General features: G+C 37.1%; 1 protein-coding gene and 1 non-coding gene across 2 annotated transcripts in view; both read left to right on the plus strand.

Moving 5' to 3' along the window:
* Usp38 (ubiquitin specific peptidase 38) overlaps window positions 1-13,710 on the plus strand; it is a 32,952-nt gene extending 19,242 nt beyond the window's left edge. Inside the window, exons 7-10 of the mRNA XM_008843443.3 lie at window positions 3,431-3,524; window positions 6,346-6,452; window positions 8,294-9,611; window positions 12,511-13,710. Of these exons, the coding sequence (XP_008841665.1) occupies window positions 3,431-3,524; window positions 6,346-6,452; window positions 8,294-9,611; window positions 12,511-12,672 (1,681 nt within the window). The 3' untranslated portion in view covers window positions 12,673-13,710. The remainder of the gene's footprint in view (window positions 1-3,430; window positions 3,525-6,345; window positions 6,453-8,293; window positions 9,612-12,510) is intronic.
* On the plus strand, window positions 290-446 carry LOC115072104. Its single transcript, XR_003851164.1, has one exon. It is a non-coding gene; the product is annotated as a U1 spliceosomal RNA (small nuclear RNA).
* Window positions 13,711-19,848: the final 6,138 nt, after the last annotated feature.

Below are 19,848 nucleotides of genomic sequence, written 5' to 3' on the forward strand. Positions count from 1 at the left end.
TCCTAAGTGTTAACATTGATGTCCAGTTGCCTCATTCAGAAATGAAGCTGCTTCTAATGTTTAGGAAGTATTGAAATGCCAACATGTAAATTCTATGTGATTAGATTGCACTCTGTATTTACAGTGCTATTATTTTTTAAATCACTGTGCCTTAATATTTAATAATGTAATCAAGGGATTGACTGAACCTATTCCAAAGGGTGTAAGTGCCCTAGAATACTTCAGTGCTCTTTTCCTGTATCTTTGTTTCTGTTATCCCACCGTGTTTTTTTAATCCATATGTCTTTTGGAGTGTACCTGGCAGGGGAGATGATATGCTCACAAAGGTGGTTTTCCCAAGCAGTGCTTATCCATTGCACTCTGGATGTGCTGACCCCTGTGATTTCTCCAAATATGGGAATTCAACTGCATGATTTGTGGTAGTGGGGTCTTCATACGTTCCCCTAATTTAAAAAAAGGGGAGCAGAGATAAACTCTGTTTCTACCCGAGCATGATAGTTACAAGACAAATGTATAAATAGGCATGTTCCTTTGCCCTTTTGTGAACTTTTCAAAGCCATCTTCTTTTGTATGCAAACAAATAAATGAGAATTCATTGTTAGAAGAATGTCATCCTTGGGCTGGGGATATAGCTCAGTTGGTAGAGTGCCTGCCTAGCATGCATGTAGCACCCCATGTTCAATCCCTAGTACCTTGTAAAACCCAGCTTAGTGGTATATGCCTGTAATCCCACCACTTGGGAGGTAGAGGCAGGAGGATCAATAGTTGAAAGTCATCCTTGACTACATAATGAGTTCAGGACCAGCCTGGGCTACATGAGGCCCTGTCCAAAAAAAAAAAAAAATGCTGTCCTTGAAAGCACAAAATAACTTTTCCTAAAAGCCGAAATGTGGTTGAATTTGAATTTTATAATACCAATAACATATTTGTAGAACTTCTCCAAAAGATGTTGCAAGTTGTTAACACCTGCCCAGAGAAATCATAGACTATTAGATATAAGACTAAACAGTCCATATATGACCACTAGAGGTCATCTGGCCAACCATTTTATTTTATATATGTCAGAAAGCAGAGACATGAAAGCAATGTAGCTGACAGGAACAGTTCAAACCATGTCTTATTTTATGGTGCCAATAATGGTATATCAGAATAGCATAACATTTTTTCTCAAATAACATATGATTTCTTTTTTGTGGTTAAGTTAAAAAAACTGACTCTATAAATATATATTGTAAAAATTACACACCTGTTCTCAAAATTTATCAGTTTTATGTGCATTATTCCAGGCCATCTTTGTACGATTATAAATCAGTATTTAATACAAAAACACCTGGATTGCTTAATTTTAGAGAATCCTATTCCTTGCCAGCCACTTGCTTTTAGCATTTAATAACTGTGTTGGAAGTAAGAACAATGTGAATCTGATTGACTGAGTATGACATGATTTATCTTCTTATTTTAAATTTGTTTAATTACCGTGGGGTGGGAGCATGCATGGCATAACACACGTGTAAAGACCAAAGGACAACTTTGTGGAGTCCGTTCTCCTTCCACCTTTATGTGGGTTCCAGAGATCAAACTCAGGTCATCAGGCTTGCATGGCAGGCTCTTTGCTAGCTGAACCATCTCATCAACCCTGGCATTTACTTAACCATACTCCTTATCGGATTGTTTTGCTAATAACATTTCTCTAGCCACGTGCAGATAAGATTTTCTTTGAACAGAAGATGCCAAATTGCTTTCCTTTGAAATGCTTTAAGAGTCTCCCCACCCCTTCCCATGTGTGTGTGTCTGTGTCTGTGTCTGTGTTTGTGGTATAAATGTTCTTTCCCATGAAAGATCATGTGGAAGCCAGAGGTTGATGTTGCAGTATCTTCCTCAACTACCTTTTCACCTGATTTTTCTGAGGTGAGGTTCTTCGCAGAACCTGGAGCTCCCCTTTTCAGCTAGGCGGGCTGACTGGCCAGCAAGGTCCCAGGACTCACCTATCTCTGCCTTCAAGCACTTGGGGTTACAGATGCAGGCATTCATGCCCAGCTTTTACATGAATACTGGGGATGTGAATTCAGGTCCTTACTTGACCCACTGAGCCATCTCCCCAGCTCAATTTTTTAACTTATCTACTAATATATGATTGTACTTGTGATCCCATACCTCTTGATGGTACTTGATTTAATAAGTGTCTTGCTGATAGTGTCTTGCTGTGTTTCCCAGCCTGGCCTCAAATTCATGAAGCTTCTACCTCAGCCTCCTGAGTATTTGGGACTGACTATAGGCACACAGTGTGTACTCAGGTTCCTTTGTTTTTATTTGCATATTGCTGACCATTTTAGAATTTTCCCCTCCTTACTCAAAAGAACAAAACAAATGAGCGACCTTTTCTTTGTGTGTCTTCCTGTATAGTTCTTTGTTTTTAATGTTGGTTTATATAAATTCTGCATGATAATCCTATGACTCATGCTTTCTTCCAGGGATGTATTCAAATTTAGATAGTGTTTTTTATTTTTAGATATATGTAATTTTATGTAGCCACATCTTCCATTTTTGTATTGTCTGTATTTCAGACCCATAGAAATTCCCCCTTCTTTACTTGATAATGATTTTTTTCCAAATATTTAATCAATTATTCTTGCTTCTTGCACTGTGTTTTTGAATAGTTCATTTTGTTGTTGAATTGTTTTGTTTTCTTTTCTTTTGTTTCAGCTAGAGTCTCTATAGCCATGATCAGTCTGGAGCTCACTGTCTACTCCAAGCTGGTTTCATATGCATACTCTTCTTTCTCTCATCTTTCTGGGTGATGAAATTACAGGTGTATGCCGTCACACCTGGCTTGGGCCACACTAATTTTCTAAGCTGTGTTTTTATTTTCTTAGGCATGTGTATGTGTCTGTGTGTGTCTGTGTGTGGGTATGTGCACATGATTATAGGTGACTTTGGAGGCCATCACATCCCCTGGAGCTGGAGTTAAAGGCAACTGAGCTGTCCAGCATGGGTCCTGGGAACCAAACTCTGGTCCTCTTCAAGAGCAGTATATGCTTTTACCACTGAGCCATCTCTCCAGTCCTGTACCACATTTCTTTAAATTACCCTAACTTTAAAATGTATCTAAGATTTTTTTGATGCATGAATATTTAAAAGATTTAAAAGTTGCTTTTGTAAGTTATAAGTTAATATATTAGCCTATTTACATTTGTTAGCCCAGGAAATAGAAGTAGAACAGTATGTAGACCATGCCAGGCCACATGGTAGTATCTACTTACTGTCATCTTCCCCTCCCTCACTGTGTTACAGGTGTACCATTAACTTTGATAAACAGTGGACTATCATGGAAGTGAAGTGGAACTTTGAAGATAATAAATTCAAACCTAGTTTCCTTTAGGTTTTTTTTCTAAGTGCATGTATTAGTGTATAACAAATACTTCTCTTTCAGTTTCAGAAGACAAGTATTATCTTTAAATCTAAATGGGCGCAATTCATTAATGAAAAAATTACAGCATCTTTTTGCCTTCTTGGCTCATACACAGGTGAGTATATGTGTGTAGTGTATGTATATTAACTTCATGATAATGTTTTGTAAACTACTTATTATTATGAACCTTTTTAACTGATGAAATGATATATCACATATCTTACCCAAGGCAGCAATTCACTTAGAAATTCTAAAGGGATGCTGTCTCAAATATCTAGAGTTTTTATTTATTCTCCCTGCTTCCCATCCTTATAGATAAATACTAAGCTGATCTATTGTCCTAAAAGCTATTATGCATAAAGTTTGATTTCCTATCCAATAAATCTCTTAATACAGAAATAATTTTAAAGCTGGATGTGGTGGTATCTGACTGTAATCCCAGCACTCTGAAAGGGTGAGGCAGGAACATTGCCCTGAGTTCAAGGTCTGCCTGGGCTGTATAGAAAGACCTTCTCTCAAAACAAAAAGAATTACATGTATGTGTTTTTTGTTTGGGGGTTTAGTTTTTATTTGTTAGCTTGTTTGATTTAGTTTGCACAAATATGAACAACTAAAATAATTTTCTGGTGCTAGGCTTTTTTTTCTCTGTTTTCTAATATGTACCTTTCATTACAATTACAGATCTATTATCTGTTAGGTTCTTGAAATTAAAATGTAGTGATTTATTTTATAGTGATCTTTTATATTCACAAAGTAATATAAGGAAATAAATTATGGCAATGACTGAAGGTCACATAATTCATTTGACAGACAGACATTGAGAGATGCTATATGGAGTCTCTTATAAGAGTTAAAGGGGAAACCATGTTTTCAAGGAATCTAAATTAGGTTTGAACATACATAGAAATTATATACGTCCATCACATATAATGTATATTGTTTTCTGGTTTTACTCGAATTGCAGTTGTGTTACAGAGGTCTGTCAAAACAGTAACTAGAACCAGAATAGAGATTCAGAACTGATAAGACTTGAGTTAATTGGAATCTCCTGTTTTCCATCTACAAGCTGAGAGATATCTCAAGTATAACTTATTTGTTTGAGACAGGGTTTCATGTAGCACAGGCTGATCTCAAACGATGTAGCCAAGGCTGGCCTTGAACTCCTGATCCTCCTGCCTCTACATCTGCTTCCCAAGTGCTAGGATTGCAGGTCAAATATAGCTTATTAAATGGAAAGCATCAAAACAGGACTGAGATATGATAATGATGGCTTTATTAATACTGAGGGGGAATGAACGCTCTCTCCTCGCCGGGTATGGTCGCATATTCCTGTACTCCTAGTACTTGGGCATCTGGGATAGGAGGATCAGACAAAAGTCTTAAGGCTAGTCTTGACTGCAAAGCAATACTAGACTGTGATTAAACAACAACCAAAAAGATCCCTAGCTTTACCCTCTCCCATTGTGTCCTAGTAATTTGATTTCTGTATTTATCACTACTCTATATTTACTATATTATACATAAAAATGTATATGTATGTATATTTGTGCAGATATATATACTATATTAACTTACTAAATCAGAGCTATTAGGAAAGAAAACCTTAGGAGGTTTCCCGGCTTTCAAGAAAAGAAGAAAGAAATTAACAAGAAAGCCTAATTAAAGTTCTATGACAGTTGAGACCTTCTCTGGTAGCAGAACAACAGGGATTATTTTAGGTAGGTAGCTTTCCCTAAATAATTGCAAAGCCTTTTTCTCTTATTAGTAAAGCTAATATTTACCAAGCATTAACATTTTTCTAGCCCTCGTACAGAGTCTTTTATTTCTTTATCCTCAAAACCAATCTGTCTGGTAAAAAATATATATATATATATATCTCCAGTTTGCTAAAAAAAAAAAAATGAGCCTAACTTGAAGTTGGCAATCAACTAGTATGCTGAACTTTCTTCCTAACGTGTGTAAAAGTTTCCTTAACTGAGAATGGCACTATTGATAAATGCCATAAATATTCAAAATATTGAGAGAATTTCAGATTTTCAGGTCATTATCAGATCTTTTCATATGTCTATTTCTTTCTTTTTTATGGCAAAATCTAGGATTTGAGTCTAGATGATCCCAAAGTTCATGATCAACCACTAGATTAAACTGCCTCTGTACTTTTTTTTTAAGAGAGAAGAAAATTAGCAAGATCCCTAACCCAAGTGCTCCCATTCTGCACATGTATGGCATGTGCCCACACAGAGGAATTTTCAACTGAAGTAGATATGCATTGCTCCTAATTACTTGATCCACAGTACATGTTCATTAACACATCTTTATCACATTTTATTTTTCGAAAACTTAGAGATTCAAATACATGACTGTCTTAGAGGGATGAATACCACAAACAGTGCATATCGAGAGTCTGAAATATCTGAGTTCAAGTGTAATCTCTCCTGCTGTTCATTTAGCTGTTTGACCTGAGCAAGGCTCATAGCTTCTTTGGGTATCAGCTCTGCAGAGGTGAGAACTTGTGACTAAAGGTTACTTAGCTTAAACTTGTTTTCTCAGCTTCTGAGTTGCCCCCATGTCTGACACTTTTTAGGAAAGATAGAGTACAATGTGTACAATATTGTTTTAAGGAATAGGAGCTGGAGAGATAACTCAGTGGTAAGAGCACTGACTGTTCTTGCAGAAGACCTGGGTTCGATTTCCAGCACTCACATGGCTCCCAACAACCATCCGTAACCCCAGTTCCAGGGTATCTCACACCCCCATCTGACTTCTGTGGGCATTGTGTGACATGGGTGCACTTACATACATGCAAGCAATACACTCAGACACATAAAATAATAAAATATTTTAAGTAACCTTTATTAAATATCATATAGTAAGATTTCATTACTTGGTTCATGCTATAAGAATCACTTTCTTGTATTTTCTTTACTGCTCTTAAGAGGGAAGCATATGCACCTCGGATATTCTTTGAGGCTTCCAGGCCGCCATGGTTTACTCCCAGGTCACAGCAAGACTGTTCTGAATACCTCAGGTTTCTACTAGACAGGTAAAAAGTAATTCAAGCTTGCAATTTAAACTGCCTTCTCTCAACACTTCATTTCTACTTAATACTATTTTTAGTTTTCAGTGTATATGTTGATCTTTAAAATATCCTTCCATTTACTATATATTTAAGTTTTCTTTTAGTTTCTTTTTTTGAATTCTTTTACTTTGGAGCAAGTATCAAAGTCTAATAGAAGGATTCCTAACATTCCCCAAAAAACTTAGAAATCTATGGGTTTTGCTTTTTTTTGTTTTTTGTCTTTTGTTTTGGTTGTTTTTTTTTTTCAAATTACAAGTCTATGAGAGACCAGCTTTTCTTCACATATTTCATCTTTTAAAAAAATGCATCAATAGATAGAATACAATACAGATATTAGTATCCAGCTGTCTTCTCTGAAGCCAGATGCTTAGAATACTTACAAAATGTAAAACAGTACCATTCTCATTATTTTTCATTTTAAAAATGCTATATTTATTAATGATAACAGGCTCATTATTTTTGTTGGTTTGTTTTTGTTTTTTTGGGCTTTTTTTTTTGTCTTTTTGAAACAGGGTCTCCCTGTAGTTCCAGCTGACCTGAACTCACTATGTAGACCAGGCTGCTCTGAACTCCCAAAGATCCGCCTGCCTCTGCCTCCTGAGTGCTGGGATTAAAGGCGTGCGCCACCACGCCTGGCAAATGTATCATTTTATTACTTTTATTCTCAGGCTTTTAATATAGTAAATATCAGTAATATGTATGTATTAGTTACTTTTCTGTTGCTGTGATAACATACCCTGACCAAAAGCAACTTAGAGGAGAAAAGGTTTATTTTTACTTACAGTTCCAGAGGGATAGAGTCCATGGTGGGGAAGGCATGGCTGCAAGGATTTTGAGACCAGCCTGGCAGTCAGGAAGCAGGGAGATCAATCTGCATTTCATCCACACATGAAGCACAGAGGGAGAACAGAAAGTGGGGCCAAGCTATCAAAACCTCAGAGCTCACCTCCAGTGACAGATGGACTTCATCTAGCAAAGCTCTACCTCCTAAACATTCCATGACCTTTTGCAAACAGTGCCACCAACTGGAAACCAAGTGTTCATGGGCTTTGGGGGCATTTCTCATTCAAACCACCCCAGTATAGTACCCAAATAACTTTAGCTCTCAGGTTTCGTAGGGGTTTTTTTTAGTGATTACAAAGGGACCCTGGAATGAAAACGTTTAAAAGCCAATTTATAATTATATGGGCTTAGTATGTTTTACTGTTTTCTTATTGATAAATATTAAAAGTAATATATCTGTATATTTTTCAGTGTACATTCCTTTCTGTTGTATGAGTTACTAGTGAAATCATTTGGGCTCAGCCTCTTCATTCCTCCTTTTCAGCTAGGGTATGTTCATTGGTTTCTTTGTGCTAGACTGCTGAGTTTACACCAGGCAGCTATATAGAAGACAGTTAAGCAACGTATATAATTAGCTGCAGTGGAATATGTCCTATAAAACAGTACAAAGAAAGCAAAGTGAGAAATAAAGTAGTACTAGTTTCCTGTTTTTTTTCTAGATTCTCTGTTCATACTTTTGATTAAAAGAAGAGAAAACTTATGTTTTAATTAAGCATTATCCTTGATAAAAATAACTTATTTAGCCAGGCATGGTGGCGCATGCCTTTAATCCCAGCACAGGTGGATCTCTATGAGTTCGAGGCCAGCCTGATCTACATAGTAAGTTCTAGGCCTGCTGGGGATACAGGGAAACCCTGTATCAAAAAGACAAAACAATAATAATAATAACTTGCTTATATAAGCCACCAATATCAAAATATAGATGACATTTAAACTTGCCTATATAATATATCCTCTTTCAGACTCCATGAAGAAGAAAAGATCTTGAGAGCTCAGTCCTCACACAAACCTTCTGAGGGTCTGGGGTGCAGTGAAACTTTGCAAAAAGTAGCCAATAAGGTCGCTATACCAGCAGAGACCCCTTGCACAAGTGATGGTGAGAAGACTTTAATAGAAAAAATGTTTGGAGGAAAACTACAGACTCATATATGTTGCTTGAACTGTAGGAGTACCTCACAAAAAGTGGAAGCTTTCACGGATCTTTCACTGGCCTTTTGTCCTACCCCTTCTATGGAAAACTTGTCTTTCCAAGATCCAGCATCATTACCCAATGTGCAAGATGATGGCCTAATGCAAACTGGTGTCCCTGGTCCAGAAGAACCAGTAGTTTATAATCCAGCAACAGCTGCCTTTGTCTATGACTCAATTGTGAATGAAAAAATAATAGGCAGTCTTCCTGATGAGTTTCATTGTATGGAAAACACTTCTGTCCCTAGTGAATCTGCGAAGATTCTCCTCAGTAAAGATGTACCTCAGAAACCAGGAGGTGAAACCACACCTTCAGTAACTGACTTACTAAATTATTTTTTGGCTCCAGAAATTCTTACTGGTGATAACCAGTATTATTGTGAAAAATGTGCCTCTCTGCAGAATGCTGAGAAAACTATGCAAATCACGGAGGAACCTGAATACCTTATTCTTACGCTCCTGAGATTCTCATATGATCAGAAGTATCATGTGAGAAGAAAAATTTTAGACAATGTGTCACTGCCACTGGTGTTGGAGTTACCAGTTAAAAGAACTACTTCCTTCTCATCGTTGGCAGAAAGTTGGTCTATAGATGTTGACTTCTCTGATATTAATGAGAACCTAGCTAAAAAATTAAAGCCTTCTGGGACTGAAGAAGCTTTCTGTTCCAAATTGGTGCCCTACCTATTAAGTTCTGTTGTTGTTCACTCTGGTATATCCTCTGAAAGTGGGCATTACTATTCTTATGCCAGAAATATAACAGGTACAGAGTCTTCATACCAGATGTGCCATTTACTAGAGGGAGAGAGTCCCATTTCAGTTACTGAACAGGATTTGGAAAATAAGGAAATGTCAAAAGAATGGTTTCTATTTAATGACAGCAGAGTGACATTTACTTCATTTCAGTCAGTCCAGAAAATTACAAGTAGATTTCCAAAAGACACAGCATATGTGCTTTTGTATAAAAAACAAAACAGCACTAATGAGCCAAGTAGTAATAATCCAGCTAATGGACTCTGGGTCAGTGGAGACCCACCTCTACAGAAAGAACTTATGGACGCGATAACAAAAGACAATAAACTGTATTTACAGGTAAGTTGCAAATACAAGTTTCATTTTAGGAAGTTACTTTAATGTACTAATTTTGAGCTTTACTCATTTTCAAGAAATACTGAAGCTTACATCTAGATTTATATGAAATGAACCATCGTATGTTCTAATGTCAGTGTGTTATGAAAAGTGTCAGTTAGATGCAATATAGAAGACCTTATTTGTTTTAATTAGAGAGACGCATCTTGGTTGTTAGTAATTGCAAAAGATGAATTTAATTAGAGAGGGTTATAAAATCATGCCATACAGAAACATAACATTTAATAAAATGTTAGTATCTTCTTCCCCCTTCCCCTCAGTCCACATACCAGGGAAAACAACTAATTTTTAAAAATTTACTATTATTGTTCTGTATGTGTTGACATGAGTGTGGGTGCACATGTAGCGGTCAGAGGACTTTGTAGAATCCATTCTCTTTTCACCTTTACATGGGTTTCAGGAATTGAAGTAAGGTCTTCTAGCTTACAGAGCACACACTTTACCCACTGAGCCATCTCACTGACCCCACAACTGCTAAATTTGATGTTGGTTCCCAAAGGTTCTTTTTGTAAATTTTTTTTTTTTTTTTTGGTTTTTTTGACACAGGGTCTCCCTGTAGCCCCAGCTGTCCTGGAACTCACTATGTAGACCAGGCTGGCCTTGAACTCACAGAGATCTGCCTGCCTCTGCCTCCTGAGTGCTGGGATTAAAGGCGTGTCTTTTTGTAAATATTTTAAGGGAAACTTACTGACATTCAGATAGTAAGATTTAAAAATACTAAATGAATATGTGAAGGAAAGATCTTTGTTCTTAGAGGATATAGCAACAGAGCCAAGGGGATGATAGAACAATTAGCTAAGTAAGAGCTATGGAAAAAAAGTTTCTGTGACTATTCTTTTTTTGGAGAAATTACTTCATTTAATGTTAGTCAAGGTCTTGTTGCAAGTTTTTTTTTTTTTTATGTGTATGAGTGTATTGCCTGCATGTATGTGAGTGCACCCGTGTCGTGCAATACTGCAGAGATCAGAAGAGGGCTTTGGATTTCCCTGGAACTGGAGTTAAGGACAGTTCTTAGCCTCTATGTGGGTGCTGGGAATTGAACCCGGGTCCTCTGCAAGAGTGCTCAATAACCACTGAGCCATCTCTCCAGCCCCCGCTGCAAGTTTTTTTGTTTTTTGGTTTTTTTTGACATTTTCCAGCTTTCTTTCAACTTAAAAGGACCAGAAAGCTGGAGTACCAGTGCATGGCTATAAGCCTGGCACTACCTAGAGGCAGGAGGATGACCAGGTAAAGCCTAGCATGTACCACATAAGGAGACCCAGCCCTCAAAACAAAAAAGAACCAGCAGTAAATTACAGGTGAAATGATAGGAATATTAATTGAATGGTTCACATGAGCTTAAATGAAGTTTTTAAAAGTTTTGTGTTTGGCAGTCACAGACCCCCTAAAATACTAGAGAAGAAATGAGCCATTATTACTGATTTTTAGGGAAACACTCTCAAAAAAGATTTCAAATTTACTGCATTATAAAATACCCAAATAATGATACATGATACATTTTAAAGGAGTATCACAGTATTCTAGAATGCCACAAAAAAGAATCTACAAAATAAAATAAATTTAGAACTGGCTGGGTACCAAATACTAACACTCAGTTGGATGCCTTAGTATCAAGATAATAGAAGTAGACTGTATTAATTCTTATCTTCCTTACCTTGTGTCGTTTGAACACTAATTCTAACCCCACAGTTTTGAAGGTGGGGTGAAGGTAGAATGAAGAAGACAGCTAAGTTGAAATAGAAAATGTCTATCTCATAAAATGTATACTATAAGGCCCAGTACAATCTTTGCTTTTGTAAATAAACAGATTATCTATATTAAGATATATTTATCAGAGGTCTAGTTTCTGACTGAACTGACAGACGCGTTTATAACCATAACTGCTGCTGCTGAGAACGAAACCCAGGTCTCATTGACTTACAGGTTACCCCACTGCCTCTGAGCACATACTGGATCACAAGCAGCTATTCTTTTCACTGTTGCTTTAGAATCCGGTTTTACACCCTGCCACATGAATTTAGCACTATTTATTCACATTTGCTCGTTTTGAAGCTGAGTAATGTTCTGTTTTCTTTTTTATTTTGTTTTCATTTAATTTTTTTGCATGTGTATGTGTGCGCACTTGCACGCATGCATTGCACATATGTGGAGGTTAGAGGACAGTTTGTATGAGTCAGTTCTCTCTTCCACCGTACGAGTTCCAGGGATTAAACTCGGGTCATCAGGTTTGGCAGCGAATATCTTTACCCATTGAGCCATCTTGCTGGCCCAATAGCTACTAATGTTCTAAATTCAGAGCATTTTATTTATTAAGCACTTAATGTGTACCTACACATAGACAAATATGACTGGTTTTCTGGTATAATTTCTAGTAACCTGTTAGGGAAAGTTCTAAGTACTACTAAAGAGATAGGGTTCGTTTTACATATCCATACTTCTTGGGATCCACCTTACTGTTTGTTAAGAAGTAACCTAAGGAAGCAGAACCAAGAAAGAAAGAAAGAGAGAAAAAGAAATTCATACTTTTGTGATTTATAACATACTATGATTATCCACTTCCACAATAGCATCAGTGATAATACAGAGCAGATAACCCATTGTGATGATCGGTGTTTTCTTTGTACAAAAGTTCCATTCCTCTTGTATTAGAGCATTTTATGAGTTTCATGTTAGTCTGCTGTAAAGTGAGATATTGAAGATGACTTTGGGATCTGTCACTCTAGAGTTATGAGGAATTTAGTCTCTCTGCCTTGTTTCCTGCAAGGTAACTGGGTACTTCAGTAGGACTTAGGATAGATTGTATTTAGCATTTTAATTATATAAAAATTGTTTTTAATTTTAGGAACAAGAGTTGAACGCTCGAGCACGAGCCCTACAAGCTGCTTCTGCCTCCTGTTCATTTCGGCCCAATGGATTTGACGACAATGATCCACCAGGAAGCTGTGGACCAACTGGTGGAGGGGGTGGAGGAGGATTTAATACAGTTGGCAGACTCGTATTTTGATCCTGAGAGAATAGAAAATGCACTTGGTCACAAAACATTCAATGTTATGACTGTTAAAATGTCAAACTGTAACAAATCCTATATCTATCTACTATTTTTCCTTTTCATTAGACCCTTATACTTTAAGAAAACACACTCAGTGATTGTTTTTATTTTCTTGACAATACAAAATGCATCATGGAAAGAATATCTACCTCTTAAAATTCCATTTGCATTTATGGTTAGACATGCTTGACCAGAAGTGTTCAGAAGAAAAAAGTGTACCTGGTCCCTAATTAAGCTGCATTAAATTTGGTAGAAGCATAAATGGCCTATCTTCAGTTTTACTGAGTGAAAATTATAATTCATTTAGCATTCTTTATGAAAGAATTGAGTCTAGAAACTGATACATGTATTGGTTTTTTTAAAAAGAAACTCTTTGTTTCTGGTCCAGTTGGCACATTACTAAATTCAAGTCTTTGAAAATAGTGGAGATGGTCAGTGTCTGTAGAGGCGGTAGCACCGCGCAGCAGGCTGTCACTTCAGGTTGGTGTTGGTCTGTTCTCAGCGTCACTGTATTCTCATGTCAAGTGCAAGTGGTTTTAAAACCATCCATATGTGGTGAATTGATTTTAAGAAAGGTGCATGATCCTGTAGGAGCAATGTTTTTAACCTAAAAATTGTTAACTTTGTGGTATTTCTAATTATCCAAGGGTTTTAAACTTCTATTTCAGGGAGTATATCTTCTGTGTGTTTTGAAGGAGGCGAGTTCTGTATGTGCCTTGCAGTAATGTAATGCAAAAATAGGTTTCTCTGACTGCAGAAAAGTTTTCTAAAAATAAAATGTTAGGGAAGTAATTTTTGTGCTAACATTAAAATTATAACTTTTTGAAAGGTATTAGATTTTTCAAAAGTAAAATTTGATGGTTCTAAATCAGTAAGTGTAATGGTAAATTTTTAACTCTTAGAAAAATTTAGAGGAAATTAAGCTAGTTGAGTTTTAAAAAAAAAATCATTTGTTACTTTATCCTCAAAACATTAAACATTGATTAACATTTTTAGAGTTGTATATTTGAGATTTTTTTTCCTTTGAGATTATATGCTTTACACAGTTTCTATTTCATAAAGTATTAAAATGCCACACCCTACCATTCCTTCTAGCCTTCTTTCCTTTTTGATTTGGGAGTGGGGTTTGGGTTTTGTTGTTGTTGGGTTTTGTTTTGTTTTGTTTGTTTATCCAGGAAACCGGAAACATGTCAGTTCTCCTGGGTCTTGATTATATAGTATTTAAGAGTTGTCCCAAATATGGTTCTTCCTGGAGGTTTTGACTTATCCATGGCTGTGCATTGTTCTGAAGATTAGTCTCACATTTATTTTGAAAACATTTTAAGGAAATAATGACCTTTGGTGATTCTAGGTTTATCTTTTTCCCAAGCTTCTGTGGCAGTGCTTAAAAACAACCCTTATCTTCATTCTGCTGCTCCCACTCCTAACCTGGTTCCAGTCGCCAGGACATTTCAGAAAATAGCTAGGTTAAAACTAGAAATGCTCTGTAGAATCAGTGGAGAATTATCTTCCCTGTAAGTAAATAACAGAAGGATTTGCTTTTCAGTGGGCTTCCTCTCCTTAACATGTTTTCCTGACTTACCCTGCATGTTCCATTATCCAGTTGCTAGCTGGATAGTAACTTAGAACCAGATATGTCCATCTTAGCATTTGTTGAAATTGACGAGATCATTAATACTTGGATTAATATTGGACTAAGATACTTCAGGAACTTCTGGGAAAGCAGTAAGCCCCCAGTTTTATCTATGAACATCAGATATTTCAAGGATTTTGTGTGTCAAGACAATATATATGGAATATTGTAAATGAAAATTTAAATTCTAGTAATATAATACTGGGATTATTCACATTATAATTTGAAAACCATTACCAATGACTTGAAAAATAGTTTCTTCTAAGATTAAAAGTATAGCAAGTACCGATTACTTGCTGAATTTCATCATTTAGAACCTGAGTAACAAACTTTACTCAAAAGCCCATCCAACTGAACTTTTTTAAATAAGGTGATACTTTGAATTACCCTGATCCCCCCCATGCCTCTTTTATTACTGTCTTATTAATCACTGTTAGTCTTTCACCTATTTCTAACTGGTTATACTTTCCTCTGCTTCTTCTAAGTGTTAAGTTTTCAAGCTAAAGCCTGATGAGAGGATGTTCTAGCTTGTTTCTCCATTGTTGTGACAAAATACTCTGACCAATATCAACTTGGGGAGGAAAGGGATTATTTGGCTTACATCTCCCAGGTCACAATTCATCAGGGAGCCCAAGGTAGGAACTCAGGGAAGGAACCTGGAGGCAGGAGCTGAAGCACAGGCCATGGAGGATGCTGTTTACTGGCTTGCTTTCCTGGCCCATGCTCAGCCTGCTTTCTTATACAACACAGAACAACCTGCCCAGGGGTGGCACCACCCACAGTGGACTGCCCCCCCCCATGCCACATCACTCAAAACTCAAGAAAATATCCCACAGATATGGCCACAGGCCAGTCCAATGCTGTTAAAGAGAACAAATTAGGCTTCACTATGAACACAAATGTAAAACTAGACATCTGTCTGCCCTTTGAAAGACATTTGTTTATACATTGAAAAAGAGAAATTGTTTTCCCTAAAGAGATAATACAAGGAAGGAAATTATAGAATATGGTCTTGGAAGATATTTAATGTGTCTACTGATAAGTATATGTACAACTCTGACTCCTTGACTTACATATCAAGTTGAAGGAATGATTCTGGTTCATTCAAGCACACTCTCACTGCCTGTCTTCCAGCTGAATAGTCGGGGAAACTATAGCACTTTTTTGTCTTCAAGTCTTAAGATGCCATTAGAATCCTTTGATGTAGAGATAAAAATCCTTCATCAAGTCTTAATTTCTTACATGAAATCCTTGTGCTATATTGAAGCAGCTTAGTAACATCTAAAAAGAAAAAAATTTCAAAGTCTTAAATCTTTCATTTTCTTGGGGTAAGTGAGATGGCTCAGCATAAAAGTCCCTGCCACCACTGAAGCTTGAGGACCGGAATTCAAACCCCAGGATGCACTTGGTGGAAGAAGAGAGCCAATTCCCACATGCAGTCCTCTGACCTCCATGCACGTGCCATGGCGCACACACATACACATACACATGCATGCAATAAATAAAAATGTGTGATTTTCTTTGCTCATTTAATTCTGTTCTTTTTATGATAATGTTATCTACAAAAAATATGTCTTTCCAGATATCACTTAATATTACCCTTTTAGAAATGAGGATTGGATTCTTATTCTGTGCCCAGCACACCCTTAAGAAAAAAAGATTGGTATATCTAGTTACTGGAAATTACCATTTTGATGTTTGTTTTGCTCAAAGTGTATGCATCTTGTAGTGTATACCTAGAATACTTTTTAAGTGAATAATTCAAGGAAATGATACTGTGCATTTGTATATAGTATCTTTTCTCAAGAATGGTATACTTTAGGGCTAGGGATGTAGTTCCATTTGGGAAAGTGCTTGCCTAGCATGCATGAAGCCCTCAGTTTGTTCTCCATTGCTGCATTAAACCAGTCATGGTGGTGCACATCTTTTATCAGCACTTGAAAGGCAGAGGCAGAAGTTCAAAATTATCCTAACAAAATCATCCTCAGCTAAGTAGTTCGAGGCCAGCCTAAGACAAATGGGATCCTGTCTTTAAAAAAAAAAAGAAAAAGGAATGTTATACTTTATATGTCATTCCACCACATAAATTATTTTTATTGAATTTAAGTTTCTGAAACTACCTGAAGTAGAGGAGGATTTACATTTTATTTTTAAACCTAAGAAATGTTAACTGTTATTAAAATATCAGTAACATCATCTGGAAGATTATGGATCTTAAGCAATGTGATCCTGTAACTAAGAGGTTTGAGCACAAGGAAATTTTAATTAAAGGTATCCCAGATTAAAAGTACTTCTGAGTGTACACTGTTCCTGTACTGAGCATTTGCCCGTTGTCATAGCTTCAGTGTTGGGCTTATTTTGTTTTACTGCATTAATTTTTGCAGAGTCCCTTTTTAGATGTGAATGAACCTCAGAATGAGTGGAAGATTTAACAAAAAAGGATTCACAGTCAACAGTGCCTTTAAAAAAAATAACTTGTTAAATTCCAGCTTTCCCATATGAAAAGAAATTGCCATGTAAATACTTTTTGAAGAAATGAGAACCAAGATTTTTATAAAATCAACATTCTGAGTTTCAGACATTCAAAAGGAGTTGTGTAAAAACTTTAGCCCCAATGTTACATAACCAGTGTGGATTTAATATTAAAAATAGAATCAAAGAAGTCAGCCAAGTGTATTGCCAGCTCTTGTCAGTGTCTGTTATAGCCTGCAGTTGTTTTTCTCTTAATATGTTTTGCTTTGTGTCACACACACACGCACACACACACATACCCCTTGATTTGGGGGAGATGAAAAGGATAGCTTTCCCTGGCTCAGTCGGCAGGGCATTGTTTCATTTTGTTCTACTTTGCACTCGTGTTAAAATCACTTGGAAAACTTTTTAAATAATCCATGTTCTGGCCTCATCCCAGAAATAAATGTGGCCATTGGGCATCAACATTTGAGGATATGATTTTAGACATGAAGGCTGGGTTGAGAGCTTGGCCTAAAGGAGTGTTCTTCCTAGGACTTTTACTCAAGGGAACTAACAATGCTAAGTTTTGTGGCGGCATGATGGCAGATACATTTGTCTTTAACTCACAGTACTTTGTAAGTGGATTCCTACCCATACCCTCCCCACCTCCTTACAGATAAAGACCGAGGTTAGAAAGAAATAGGAATAGAAGTAAGAAAGTTGCTTAACAAACATCTAGTAAAACTCAGAACTGAGATTTTTTACCTAAGTCTTTTGCAAAGCTAAAGTCACAGTCTATAGTAGAGGAGCAGTGACAGAAAAAAATAAGCAAAGAACTTCAGCAAACCACACATTAATAAAGGCTTACAGAAAGTGTTGTGGAATCATGTTTCTAGTCTCTGGCCTTTCCATTGTGTCTTGGTGTAGCAAGCTTCTTTCCGTACTTTTTCCTCTCCCTTTCAATAAAGGTCCTGGTCAAGCATAAGATTTAGCAGTCGAGGTAAATTGCCCCCCAAGAATCTCTAATGCCCGGGAATGGTTAAACATAAACCTTGAAAGATGTTATTTGTGCAGCTAGTAAAACAAAGTCCAACACTTTTTCAAGGATTAAATTAATTTTAAAATTCATAATATCCAGCATCTGATAAAATTGTGAGACATTCAAAGACAGAGGAAAATATAACCCACATCTAGGTGAAAAACCAAATCTGATTAATCAAAAGTTAATGGAAAGAAGGGTATTTGCAAGCTAGGAGCTTTAAAATGTTAAAGATATTTTAAGAAGTAAAATGTCAAAGACATATCTAAGAAGTGACGACCAAGAGTTAACAGCTTTAGCAAAGTAGGCAAGTGCACTCTAAGGTACAGGCATCACATTACTTAGGAACAATGATAGAGAAAAGTCTTAAAAGCAACTGGAGAGGGATGGATACATAGAACCGAGCCCTCAGGTCAGATCTGTCCTGCCTCCTCTTCACAAAGTTTGGAAACACTGCTGTACCTGTTGGCTTATGAACTGCCTTTGTTTTCTCACTGCCATGGCCGCCTCAAGTAATTCTAACAAACTATCACTAGCATATTTATCAAAGTACAGACAAACTTTGTGACTCTATAATTGAGACAGTAGTCATCAGAAAATAAAAGACATAAACATGATATATAAAAAGTGCAGAAAAAGAACCCTACTGAATATTCACCATATCCAGGGAAATTTTCAAAATGGAAATGAAACAGACTTTTTTTTAGATTTTTTTTCCCCCTCTATAACCAAATACCTAACAAGCAACATAAGGGAAGAAGGGCTTATTTTGGCTCACAGTTGAAGGGTACAGACCATCATGATAGAAGGCATGTCGGTGCAAATGACTCCACACTCTGGTGGCAGAAGCCTAAGACCAGGAAACAGAAGAAACAGCAAGTGGGGCCAGGCTATGAACTTGAAGCCCCATCTCCACTCTGACCTATTTCCTTCAGTTAGGCCCTACCCCCTAAAAGTTCCACAACTTCCCAAAAGATCTCCACAAGTTGGGCATCAGACATTCAAACACATGTGGGGAGTGTCTTACATCCAAGCTGTAACCTTAGACAAAAGCTTAGAGAACTTTTCCTTGTATATGTACACTATATGTTAAGGAAAATTCTTCAGGCCAAAGGAAAATGCTACCAGCACAAGGGAAAGTATGCTGGAAATGGATTTGACACCATGGACTCAGACTATCCAAGAAAGGAGAGCGCGCTTTGGAAAGCTCAAGACTCACTGCCCACAAGCAGCCATTGGGACTTGGTCATCCATCCACCATGTGTTGGGCACACACCACACAGAAGTATGAACATGGACAAAAGCAGGAGCTGGCAGACTGCAGGCTGTAGTTTATAGTTTAAGAAAACCAAATGATTTAAAAGAAAATATTTAACTTGCTTGCAATCTTTTATAATTAATCACCCTCTTCTGACCTCTGTGAGCCCTGCATGACATGGGTGCACCTACCCACATGCACCTTTGGGAAAAGGGAGGGAGAAGCAATGGAAGAGTGGTTTCTGAGATGTCTGGTTGTCATTTCATACCTGATTCGTTGACTGGGTTGTATTCCTATTGGTACTTAGAATTTTAGCCTCAGAGAAGGTAAAAGTGAATTGTTTATGAGTTCCATTAATAAAACATCAGTTCCTTGGGCACACTAGCCACATTTTTAGAACTCAGTGGCCTCATGAGCCACCTCAAAGAACAACACAGCTCTAGATGCAGAAGAGGAACTGGTGTTTGTCATTTATACTTCCTTCCCATTTGTCCACCATCAGACCACTCAGAATAAATGCATAGGACTGGAGAGACGGCTCAGCTGTTGAGAGTGCATACCGCTCTTACAAAGGACCTGAGTTCAATTCCCAGCACCCTCACAACTGCCTATAACTCCAGCTCTAGGAAATTGGAAACCCTCTTCTGGCCTCCATGGGCATCTGTACTTACTTCCACACACCCACACACAGACACATATAATTGAAAATGAAAACATTTCTTAAGTAAATGTTTATCTGTTTTCTAA

The sequence above is a fragment of the Nannospalax galili genome, unplaced genomic scaffold, assembly GCF_000622305.1.
Source record: "Nannospalax galili isolate Female #2095 unplaced genomic scaffold, S.galili_v1.0 scaffold359, whole genome shotgun sequence".
Taxonomy (NCBI): domain Eukaryota; kingdom Metazoa; phylum Chordata; class Mammalia; order Rodentia; family Spalacidae; genus Nannospalax; species Nannospalax galili.